General features: G+C 41.5%; 1 protein-coding gene across 1 annotated transcript in view; it reads left to right on the top strand.

The window, feature by feature from the left end:
• hhip (hedgehog interacting protein) overlaps window positions 1–13145 on the top strand; it is a 44856-nt gene that overhangs the window by 21470 nt on the left and 10241 nt on the right. Inside the window, exons 7-11 of the mRNA XM_077246688.1 lie at window positions 32–175; window positions 747–868; window positions 2186–2309; window positions 2944–3074; window positions 5551–5635. Of these exons, the coding sequence (XP_077102803.1) occupies window positions 32–175; window positions 747–868; window positions 2186–2309; window positions 2944–3074; window positions 5551–5635 (606 nt within the window). The remainder of the gene's footprint in view (window positions 1–31; window positions 176–746; window positions 869–2185; window positions 2310–2943; window positions 3075–5550; window positions 5636–13145) is intronic.

The raw sequence follows: 13145 nt of genomic DNA, 5'->3' as shown, positions 1-13145 counted from the left end.
ATATGTTCAATGGAGTGTTTTTCTGCCATAGTGATTTCACAGGATCTGTCCTTCGAGTGGATGTGGACTCAGATAGTTGTAGTCCGCCCTACTCAATACCCAGAAACAATCCCTATTTTAACAGCACAAATCAGCCCCCTGAAATCTTTTCCCATGGACTGCATGACCCAGGAAGGTACGGTCAAATATTTCACTGACTTTCTTTTCTAAAAACAAAACAAAACAATGTATAGCCAAATGTAAGGGGACATTGAAACATCACATTAATTGTCGGGCATTTCATTTCAAAACCACTGATAATTTGGGAGTCTGTCCTTCCTAACAGCTGCTCTATGTAGTCTTTCCATTATATGTTGTAAAATGGATGTGAGAATGTGCACCCATTCAGACTTGAACATCAGTGAGCTCAGAAACGGGTCTGGCTTCCAGTTCATTGGGGTTCAGGTCTGGGCCTTGTGCTGGCTAGTCCTCTACAACAGACACAGTAAATCATTTCTTTATGGACTTCGCTTTGGAAAAGGGCCCACCCAAACTGTTACCACAAAGTTGGAAGCACACAGTTCTCTAGAATGTAATTGTGTGCCATAGACTTAAGATTTTTCTGGAATTAAGAGACCTCGCCAAACCTATGAATTAGAATTATATATTGTATAATTAAATGAATGGTAATATAACAAAAAAATCAGTGTTGTTTACATTGATGCTTTCTTGAAAAATTAATTTACAAATAATAATTTGTGTTCTAGGTGTGCAGTGGATAAGCTCCGCATAGACACCAATGGGAGTCTGCTGATTCTGTGCACAGATACTGTTGGCAAAAATACGACAACAGGCAGGATTCTACAGGTCATCAAAGGGAAAGACTATGGTATGCCTGTTAGAAGTGGCTGATTTCTGAAAACATGATGAATTACTGTACAGACAGAAAGGCTTTTCAACAAGCAAATTAGTTCCAACCAGGCAACCACTGTATAGTGTTTCAGAAAGCATAAAATTATCAGTCCATGTACTGGTTATAAAATTATGTTAAGTTTTTATGCTGAGAACAGAGTGTCTTCAATGGAATGAGGGAACACTCCAAAAAAAGGATTTAAGACTTTCTTTAGAAACCGATCAAAGCGTTATTCGAAAATACCATTGCAATACTATTGTTTCACAAAGTGAGACCACACTTTAAATATAAAAATAACTTTCATTCCTGGGAGCATGCAGTCACATGTACAACAATATAATTTATCGCTGTCAAAAAGTGTTTATATGGTCATTTAGTGCATTGTTGAAACATAGAATGACCAACATAGCAGTTCTTCTCTTAGTCGTTTTGAGTAAGACCTTAAATCATTACCAGAAGTGAATATATATATATATATATATATATATATATATATATATATATATATATAATCCTATGGCTGGAGTAATGGATTGGCTTTCTTGTACTCCTTACACATTGGCAGCAAACAAATATGGCTCTCTCCAAACCATTGCATTTAAACCCCAAAAGTCTCACAAGTGTGCCAAATTACCCCAAACACCAGGCCCTTTACAATGTTAAACCATCACCATGGTGAATGACTTACTTCATTAAATCACATTTTGTTGTTTTACTGGGCTCTGGCTGTAACATTATAATACTCGCCATTCCCTAAGCTGCTGTAATCTTTGTAGCCATACAAACTTACACAAATATACGCCAACACTAAATAGTAATTGTAGGATTACCTCACCCATTCTCCGTTCCTCTCTCGTCCATTCACTAATCTATTTGAGCTATAATGTGAACTTAACATTGCTCAAACTGAATGTTAATACGGACATTTAGTGAAATGAACACAGCCCTCCATATCAAGTTTACATAGTGTTTTTATAACCGTCTAGGGAATAGCTAATTAAAACCACCCTGTGTGAAGTGCTAATGGTCTCTTGACAGATTGTGGTAAACATGGATATCCCTTACACAAATAAAGGAAACTGTTATTATGGTGATAAATCAACTTTGCAACATATGTAGGATGGTGATTGAAGACATTTAGTTTGTTAAATGTGTAAAATTGAGTTATCTAAACAATACAGATGATTAGGGTTCATTTCTTTTAACTCAAATAACCCATAATATCCATGTCGACTTGTTGCTTGGTTTTGATTTTTTTCCTTAATAGTGAGTTGTTGGTATGTCTGCCCACAGAAAATGAACCATCTATATATGACGTGGGGTCAAACGGAGGTGCCACCCCAGTTGGTGGATTCATTTACAGGGGATGTCAGTCAAGAAGACTTTATGGAAGTTATGTATTTGGAGACAAAAATGGGTATGTTCAATTATTATAGGATGTGATATTATAATTATTTAATTATTAATTAACTACGTTCTATCTGTGCACTCCTAGTACAACTTGGTATGTATCTTTAATTTATTTAAAAAGTCAGAGACTACAAAATAGTTATGTTTCTTAAAAAAAAAGAAATAGAAGATAGTGAGCTCCCTTTTTCATATTCCTCCTCATTGATAGGGTTTTGCGGTAATCATTCAACTGCGAAAGGAAACTGCCATCTTTCTATGTTTTTGACTGTGCCAACACACACACACACTGACTTGCCACACACCCCAATAAGGAAAATATGTTTTTTCAGGGTAAATTGAGAGAAGGTTTCCTGCCTGGTCAATTGGTCACTGGTATATGTTTTTCACACTTTGCACTGATTTATAATTCATCCTCCTTCACTATCAGCCTGCCGATTTTGTCAACCGTGAGAGATAAACTGTAGAAAATAAATTGTTCCTTAAAAATCCAAAGCAGTAAATAATCCCTAATGTTTTGTCATGTAATTTTATGTTTTGTAACAACCAAGATGTTCACTCAAGTCTGGGGCATCATAAATGATAGACAGCAAAGAGTATTGGAGTATTTATGATTTAAACCCCTGACTGTATGCTTGTTTCAGGAACTTCAGAATTCTCCAGAGGCCTTCAGAAGACAGATCGTGGCAAGAGAAGCCTCTTTGTCTTGGTACTAGCAGTTCCTGTGGTTCCTCGCTGGTAGGCCACATCCTGGGGTTTGGCGAAGATGAATTAGGTCAGTGAGCTCTCAATACGCTTTATGTGTGTTCATTTCACCGCAAAATTTGTGTGCTTCTGTAATAACCTTTTTTCATGGTTCTGTCAAGGTTTCTTTAAAAACTATTTTATGCAAAGTATTAGGGCTGGGCGATATGGCCAAAGATACCATATCATACGATATCGATCATTAAAGGGGGAAGGAAATACTTTGCACAAATTTGTTAGACCTTGAGCATGAATGTAAACATGTAAACTTGTTTGTTCACAATTAAACGCCACGTAATACAACATTAGTCAACATTTGAAGTGGATCAAAAAAGTTCATCAAAGTTGTCCTAAGTCAAGAATGGGTATTGTTCAAAATTCATGTATAACTTTGATGAAATGTTTTGATCCACTTCAAATGTTTACTTCTGTATTTAACTTTTAATTGAGGGCCCCATGAAATCCATTTTAATTTTCGCAAAATTCTGTGTTTTCCATTTTATTTTTATGGAATCTGTGCTTTTTGATTTAATAGAAATTTAAATAAACTTTAACTATTTAATCAAGCTTTTAAAATATAATCAAATGAAAATATAACAGTTAATTTACCACAAAATAGTGCATTTTTGTTTTTTGTCAAATAAGATGCTATGCACCAGAACTGTATAAATTTAAAACATGGATGAAAAAATATCCTGGTTGTATGATATTCCTTAGATATATTATTTTTATTATTATTACTTTGGGAAGTACATTTTAGTATAGAGTAGGGATATATTTCAGTCATAATTTCAAACTTTTATTTTGACGGTTTGTAATGAAGATACTTTAGTTTTAGTGCATTTGAAAGTAGTTTTTGAACGGTGAAAAGCTTGTGAAGTGACTCTCAAAGCAGCTCATGTGTTCATGCTCTCATATATTGAGACACTGAAAACACTGAGCGTCACATATGTGTGAGTTTGTGTTTTAGACGAAACCACGCCCTTTTATTCACACAGAGACATGAAGAAATCCCTTATAAAAAACATGTACTGACTGGTTGTTGTCAAATTTGTTTCTGCTGTGTGATTGGCTGTTAGATTAATTCATATCGAGTAAAAATGTCCAGAGCTTATTATCATTATCGACATAAATTTGTAACGATATATCATGTATCACTCAGCCCTACAAAGTATATACGTTACTGTTCAAAAGTTTGGGGTTAGTAATATTTTTTTTTTTTGCTTATTCAACAACGATACATAAAATTTTTCACAACAGTAAAGTATTTTACATAGTTACAAAAAAATATATATTTCAAATAAGTGCTCTTCTTTTCAACGTTCTATTCTTCAAAGAATCCATCCTTAAAAAATGGTTTCCACAAAAATATTAAAGATTAACTGTTTTTTACTATGATAATAAGACAAAAGGAGTAATGACTGCTAACAATGATGCTTTGCCATGACAGGAATAAATTACATTTTAAAACATTAAAATAGACACACGTTATTTTAAATTCTACAATATCAGTGTTTTTACTGTATTTAAAAAAAAAAATCTCAATGACCCCAAACTTTTGAACAGCAAATATAATACCATGTAAATACAGACATTTTTTTCAAAAGAACTAATGCAAAAAAAAACAAGAAAACAAAGGATTTGTTTAGTTTAGACAAGGTCAAATGAAGCGATCGTTTTATATTAAAACGTGTACACCGTAGTCAAAGGAAGGAGAAAAAAATGCTGCTGGAGTCCAAGAATCCTCTGAATGATACAGAACAGAAAGAAAACCAATCCCTTGTCCTACCTACCACTTTCAAATACCTTTCCTCCAAGGAACATTCTGGTATGACACAGTACTCCTTTAGTTTCCTGACAGATTACTTCCTCTTTTTTTTTGCTGCTGACAGACGGTATGATTGGAAATCAAAGCTCACCGTAATCTGCCAGCATATAGGGTTTATATGCACAATCTGCCGACTTTCCTTATGTGCACATTTAACAATGGTAACAACTGATTTTTGGCACTAGAATGGTAAAGGGGTTAATTTGTGTGAACTTGACGCCAGCCCCTCTGATAGTGCATTGCGAAAGCAAAGTTATGCCCACTCGCTGCTGCTAGGCTGTACTCTTTGCCACCATGTAATATCCCCACAGCTCAGTGCATCACAGGGAACATAAACTCTCGAATCCAAACACCAGGTCAAGTGTGACAGAGAATAAATCTCATGCTTTGCCAAGAGTGGGCCTCTGTGAGGGAGAGATAGCATTTGTTGCTGATTTGTAAGAGGGATTCAGTGGAAGGCTGTACTGGAGACCCACATGGCAGTCTCCTGACACATGTTTACAATCTGTGCTCAGTGCTGCAAGCTTGCTCCTCATTAAATTACTTGCATAAGGATTTAATGAGCCCCTCTCGAAACCCTCTCATACACCAGTGTCAAGTGCACTGAGTAGGAAGGAAGGAAGGTGAGAGAAGACAAATGAGATCCCTCAAAGACCTAAATCTTTTCTTTCCTCTGCAGGTGAGGTCTACATCCTTGCCTCCAGCAAAAGCACGGCGATACAGTCGCACAGTGGAAAACTCTACAAGTTGGTGGACCCCAAAAGGTGCGTTTAGCTTTGAATACACAGAGCAACATATTGTATACAATAGAGTTTATGCATCAGCCTCTCTGTTTTTCCGTTTTCATTGCTTGCATGTAAAAAATATGTGATGTTACTGCTGAGCAATGCTAATATTGAAACTCGGTTAATTAATTCCATTTTCATTCCGCTTTACAAAACATCCCCTGGCATTCTTCTTGAATTCTAGGCTTTGCACATCTGCGTAGTTAGTTCATACTAAGAGAGTGAAGGTCATTTCAAAGAATGTTAAAACTGGTTTTGTTCATGCAATGAAAGTCAATGGGGTCCGAAACAACATTAAACTGCATTTCCTTTCATTGTGTGGACAAAAAGACATTTTACAAAATAGCTTTCTTTTGACTTCCACATAAAAAAGGAATGCAGGTTTAAAACTACATAAGGGTAAGTTAATAATGACAGAATGTTCATTTTTGGGTGAACTATCCCATTAAAGCATTACTTGTTTTCGCACACACACACACACACACACACACACACACACACACACACACACACACACACACACACGGAGTCTAGCTTCCCTGAAACAAATCATCACACAACTGCCAGTCTTGGCCAACACAAACCTCAGCCATAATTGGAGAGTAAGCATACCATTTCCAAATGTTAGTGTAACGTGTTTCTTACACCAACACAGTCAAGTTGGCTCGGACAGCGCTGGTTAACTAGCGAGCTTGTGTGGTCGGTTGGGTGTTTTCCTTGCTTTGACAGGACTTACACACCTGTCTTCAACAGAGGGAATGTTTTCCTTGAGAACCTTGAGTATGTCCATATTTTAGCGAATCTGCAGACAAACAAAATGTACCCAATTTACGTACATGTGCAGGGGTTCACGGCAAGAGATTCAACGCATGTGAATGGAGTCAGTTAAAGGATTTAATCATTTCTGTATGCTCAAGGGCTTTTTTTTTAATATGCCATAATTTACCCCGTGTGTTTTACACCACTAAAAGCCACTTTTATGATAGATCTTGAAAATATGTTCTCACCATGCCAAGTACATATGAAAGGCATATCATCTATTAGAAATGAGCATATGAATTACCACATACCAACTGCCAAAAGTGTTTGCATGTTTAATAGATCCGATATATCATTTCCAGAAAAAAGGGACATTACAATAGGCACAGGCAGATCTGTTGAGTCTCTAATTCAAACCAATTGCTCATGAAACTGGTTTTCTACACCATTCAAAATCCTTTTGCTGGACCTTTTTACACCGTTAGAACTATATAAATTACTCACAATTATCAGGTGAAATATTTAAAAACTTGAACAGAATCTCTTTTTTTAATTCTTGAATTGTTTTTTGTTGTTGTGGAAAATTAGCTTATTTAGTCTGTCATATGTCAAAGCATTGAAATTCAAAACAGCTGAAAAATCTCCAATTTTAATAATTTGCAGATCCACCTTGCAATAATATCTTCTATTGATTTACACAGTTGTATGTTTTTAATGAGGCCAGTTGGTCTTATGTAAACCCTAAAAAAAAAAACGTAATCTGGATAAAAACTCGTATATAATAGACATCCTTTTTTAAGTGAGGAATGAAGGCTGTGAAAAAGAAAACTAACTTCCAGAGAAAAGTACAAAATAATATCCTAATTAATATCTAAGAGGTGGATTGTCAGTTCAATTATTTGGAAGTGTAAGCAACCCAGACACTGACTAGGTTGTTCCTCTAAACTCTAAACATCTAAACCATACAAACATGAAGCAGAAAGGCTAAACACTTTGGAAAAAGTTCAGTTTTTAAGAGCCAGGCCAGAGGTGCACTAGTCAATTATATGATAAGAGCTCTTCGTAACACTGGCAGGTATAGGGGACCATGAAGACGGCACATCTGAAGTTTGGCCTAGTAGTGGCCATTTTGCAGTTTTGGTCCAGATAAGACCTAAATTCAAAGCAATGTGTGTGGCAAAAATCTTATACTGGCCACATCTTAGTGTGCACTATACCTGCAGTGAAGTATGCTGGCGAACGCATCGTGGGTTGCTATGTTTCATTAGCAGGAAGTGGGTATCTTGTTAAAAATAAAGAGAAACATGTATCAGTCTGCAAAAACGCTAAAAATTACAGTAACAAAAATGTTAGTATCCTACCCTCTCAAAGTCCATTCTCAATCCAAACATTTTTCAGTTCAAACTGAAACCTGGAGCAAATCTGCCTGGAAGAATGAAGCAATATCACATTTAAATAAATAGAAATTGCCATTCCTGCAAAAAGTGACTTTTAAAAATATTATAAATAAAATAAAATAAATAAAATTATATAAAGTATAAAATAAATAAAATATTTTGTTTATTGAATCATTATGCAAACAATGAAATGCAAATATTGCAGAGAACATTTACTTGTAGGAATTCAGCAAGGATTGAGAAAAAATTGCTTGAAGGCCTGAATATTTTTGCAAGGCACTGTATACCCAGGTGACGACAGTGCCACCCAAGTCTAATGCTATTAATTACCACAGATGTTTCCATGAGTCTCCTAAACAAGGCCCCTCAAACTTACTTTATTTATGTTTTCTGGCATTGCTGCATTTTTCCAAAGAACAATTCTTTCCACCATTGATTGGAGTTGTTTAGTCTGTCAGACCTGTGGTGTTGGGTTCACTGTTTTATACATCTTGTCACTTTTTGTGATCTAATTACCAAATATAAGAGGTGATATAACAATTCTAGGGACTAGCACTGTCAAGTGGGGTGGTCCAGCATTTACATTTCAAGTATCTACATTTACATCTTTTCTGTACCCTATAACCTTTGCGTTCTGGCTAGGGTTGAGAGCTTCAGAATAGCCACGTTTTGATTTTGATCTGCTGCGTTGCATTTTTGGGTTGTACAACTGTGTGGTAGAAGAGAGAGTGTTAAATATCATATCATATGAAAGTCTAGTGTATGAGATGACCGCACTTATCTGAGTTTGTTTAGCAAGTCCTTTAATGTTAGAATAATAAATAGGCCACCGCACATTGAAATGTATGCATGTCAATGTCAAATGTGGACAAGAGAGAGACTGTAAGATTGTTTATTGGCCGGCGGCAATAACTGAGAAGATGCCAGTAACTGAACTATGTATGAATTGTTTTTGGTAATATTAAACATAAAACTGACACACATCCCCAGTCTTATTCAATTTTTTTTACTAGTCCAGTGTATTCAGTATTGAAATCAGTAGCGGCTCCTGGTCGTAAATTTAGGTAGGGAACATTCTGGGTCTTAGAGCTAGTTTATGATAAACATTTTGTAAGCTTTTTATACTCTAATCGCTGAATGCATGCAGAACACTTTTGGCAGATAAATGCTATTCACGTGAGCACATTTTAACTAAAGCATTGATTATTTAATTAATTTGATTTAATTAATTTGATTTTCATTAAATTAATTTCATTCATTTGATTCACTACTCCAGATAGGAAACATGGACATGTTAGGGTGTATTCATACATTTAGTTCTGGTCTGCTTAGTGTTCACATTTGCCATTTTTTAACACCAAACCTAAAGATACCTAACTTAACGGCATAGTGATGCATTCACAACCTGATTGGTCGGCTTTTATGGCGTATATTTCAGGACGGAACTTACCAAACATCCAAAACAATACTGTGTGCTGGGCTAAATGCACTCGTTGTATGTGCGTAGCCTACATATTATTGTATTTTGACCAGCTGAGAACTTGTGAAAAGCATATAAAATGTGTGAATGAGTGAAAACAGCGACTATGATGAGAAAAAAAAGTCTTGGTTACTAATGTAACCCTCGTTCCCTGAAGGAGGGAACGGGAGACATAACGTTGACGCAACAATATAATTGGGAGCACTTCAGGGAGCCCTATCAACTTTGAGTGTCTACAGAATGAGCCAATGATCGTTGGCGTGCGTGAGAAGCGTTACGCGCCCCGCTCCGCAGCGCGGGTATAAACAGGAAGCACGCACTCATTGTTTTTCGCTGAGGAGCCAAGATTGCGATGGCCGTACAGCGATGGTCAGCAACCGTGGCAACGTTCCGTCTCCCGTTCCCTCCTTCAGGGAACGATGGTTACATTAGTAACCGAGACGTTCCCTTTCAGTCGCTCACATTCGACGTAACGTCGACGTAATTGGGATCCAATGGAAAATGCCACGGTTGCTGCCACATCCAGCGCCCTACGCAAGACTCTCAGACCCCAACTGGCAGGGGCGGAAGGCCTGCGTAGAGGGAGTTCGAACTGCTGTTCCGTTATACCCCACACAGTGGAACTCTTTGGATAACACTGGGAAAGCATGCCTTTCCAGGGGAGAGGGACGCTGCGGAAGCCACGTCCTGCCTGAAGGGAGGTAACATGTGGAGAATACACATATGGACTAGCCGGAGAGGCAGTGCAACATATGGAATGTCTCTGGGGTGGCTTCAGCCTGAGAAGGGGGAGGCTACACCAGACAGACTCTGCCAAGGGAAAGACACGGGCTAACCGCTGGGAGCTGATCATGGAAGAATATGCATATGGGATCGCCGTAGGGATCACCACATATGGAACCCAGCCTAGCACAAGTTATAGAAGCATACAAGCACTAGGCCTGGCGTCGTATGCTACGCAACGTCTGACTGCTTGCAGGTTCACCACCTGGTCCCGGAAGGGAGTTGTAGGAAGCTTGGGCACGTATCCGGGCCGGAGTATCAGGATCACGTTAGCCGGGCCGAATTCTAGGCACGATTCGTCGACCGAAAATGCATGCAGGTCCCCTACCCTCTTGAAGGAGGCCAATGCAACCAGGAGTACTGTTTTACAGGACAGATTTTTTTTAATTCATCTGACTGCAAAGGCTCAAAGGGTGGTCTCTGAAGAGCCGAAAGGACCAGAGACAAATCCCAAGAGGGTTTAGAGAGCGGGCGAGGAGGATTTAGTCTCCTCGCCCCCCTCAGGAACCTGACGATCAGATCGTGCTTTCCCAGCGACTTAGCCTTAGCTGCATCGTGATGTGCGGTGATAGCGGCAACATACACTTCAAGGGTGTAAGATGTACTGCTAACAACTCGAGGCAGTTGATGTGCCAATGCAGTTGAGGCCCCGTCCATAGACCTGAAGCTGCATGGAGCCAGTGTTGGAGTGGCCTCATATGAAGCAATCAGAGCGGCGTTACCGCGGCTGCAGATGCCATATAACCCAGGAGCCTCTGAAACAGTTTCAGTGATGCCGCTGTTCTGCGTCCGAGCATGCTCACGCAGTTCAACACTGACTGGACGCGGGCCTCGGTGAGGCGCGCTGTAATGTTGATCGAGTCCAACTCCATACCGAGAAAAGAGATCCTCTGCCCGGGGGTGAGTTTGCTCTTTGCCCAGTTGACCCGAAGTCCTAGGTGGCTGAGTTGACTGAGCACCATGTCCCTGTGTTCGCACAACTGCTCTCTCGACTTGGCGAGGATAAGCCAGTCGTCGAGGTAGTTGAGAATGCGAACACCACGTTCGCACATGGGAGCAATGGGGATTTTCTTTGTGATTTCCATGAAGACACGGGGCGACAGGGCAAGCCTGAAGGGTAAGACTTTGTACAGATATGTCCGTCCTTCGAACGCAAAGCAAATAAACGGTCTGTGTCGAAGGAGAATTGAGACATGAAAGTACGCGTCCTTCAGGTTGATCGCTGCAAACCAATCTTGGGGACGGATGCATTTGAAAATGTGTTTCTGCGAATGCATCTTGATCGGCAGCCTGTGAAGGGACCGGTTCAGGACACGCAGGTCCAAGATTGGCCGTAACCCACGCCTTTTTGGGTACAATGAAGTGCGGGCTGTAGAATCCGGTCTTCATATCGGCTGGAGGGACCGGCTCGGATGGCATAGCGGCCTGGAGTGGGGTCTGAGTGTGTGGTGCAACACGTACCTGCTTCCGTCGAAGGGCAGAGTGAGTGTGGGCGTCAGTGCGTCCCCGGAACACAGCCACTGCTGCTCGCTGGCGATGAAAGAGGGGCTTGAGGGTGACAAGGCATAGCGTCGTCGACCGCCAAACGCGCCCTCTTGGGACCCAGAGGTTTCAGAAATTGCTCTTTTGTTGGCCCGTGGGTCAGTGGCAGAACAGAAAGAAAAGGAAACCTAAGATTCTCCACCCGGACCTTCACCGGGGAAAGGAGCGGCGCGTTCAGCATCTCCTGAAGAGCAACTTGATCCACCTCTGGGTCACCCGTCTCAGGGTCGTTTGCACCTCCGCTTGCCTTTTGGTTTGGCAGCGGCCTGGACGTGCGTGGTCGACTTCCTGCGGCCTGCTCCACGCTGAGGCCTGGATGCTGAGGCTTTGGGGGAGCGGAGGACGCCGCAGGAGGTCGACCTTGGCAACGAGCGGACGGAGGGTCTGCGGACGGGTGGGAGCAGCAGCGGTCCACCGGGGCAGGATGTGTTGGATGGGCTCCGTCTGCTTCTGGGTGGCTGAGAACTGTTGGGCGAAGCTCTCGACCGCGTCGCTGAATAACCCAACCTGGGAGAGAGGGGCATCCAGGTTCCGATATTTATCGGTGTGTCCCTCATGTCCGCAAGGTTGAGCCAAAGGTGGCGCTCCTGGACCATGAAGGTGGACATCGCCTGACCAACTGAACGTGCGGTTTCTTTCATCGGCCGGAGAGCGAGGTCAGTTGCCACACGGAGCTCCCGGAGGAGCTCTGGGTCAGAACCACCCTCATTCATATCCATGAGCGGCTGGGCCTGGTGGACCTGCAGAAGCGCCATGGCATGGAGGGCGGAAGCAGCCTGTCCACAGGCTCTTTAAGCCTTTGCCATGAGACGGGACGAAAACGTACATGCCTTGGACGGGAGGAGTGGATTGCCCCGCCAGGGGGACATCCACATACCCCTTAGCCGCTCCGCCGTCAAGGATGGTGAGGAGGGAGGAGCTACTAGGATGGCTTCTGGCACTATACGGCGCCGCCCACGTCCTAGTTAGCTCCTCATGCACTTCCGGAAAGAATGAGAACCAGTATGGCCCGCCCCGAGAAACCAATCGTCAAACCGGGAAGGTTCGTCACATGGTGAAGGGTTCCATGCAAGCCCAACCTTCTCGGCGGCCCGGGAAAGCAGGATCAGACTCGGGCAACGCTACACTTCCCGAAGGGCGTAATGCAGCCGAATCTTCATCTCCAGAGGACTGGAGCTCCCCCTCCGATGCTGCGATTGACATCTGGTCATCAGGTGGAGCCCCAAAGGAAACGGCTGGTCGTCCATGCGAAGGACCAGCGCGGTCCTTTGAAGGCTTCAAAGGTGGCAGCGCTTGTGAGTTGTGAGGGACCCACGGAGATTGCCTCGGCAGGGAAGCACTCACGGTAATCCTCAGATCACCCTGACCATGCACTGAAGTAGGTCTGTTCTGAAGTCCTAGATCGGGGCATAGGCGAGGGGACTGCACCTCCCTTGAGGTAAGCTAGTCTCGATCTCAGCGCTGTCATAGTCATATTACCTCAATGGGAACATGAACTTTTCACAAAAGCTGCCTCAGCCTGCTGAAT

The sequence above is a fragment of the Siphateles boraxobius genome, unplaced genomic scaffold, assembly GCF_051911475.1.
Source record: "Siphateles boraxobius isolate OS27281-9 unplaced genomic scaffold, OSU_SipBor_1 29, whole genome shotgun sequence".
NCBI lineage: Eukaryota > Metazoa > Chordata > Actinopteri > Cypriniformes > Leuciscidae > Siphateles > Siphateles boraxobius.
The sequence above is the reverse complement of the archived record's forward strand: the minus strand, read 5'-3'. Positions and strand labels throughout refer to the sequence as shown.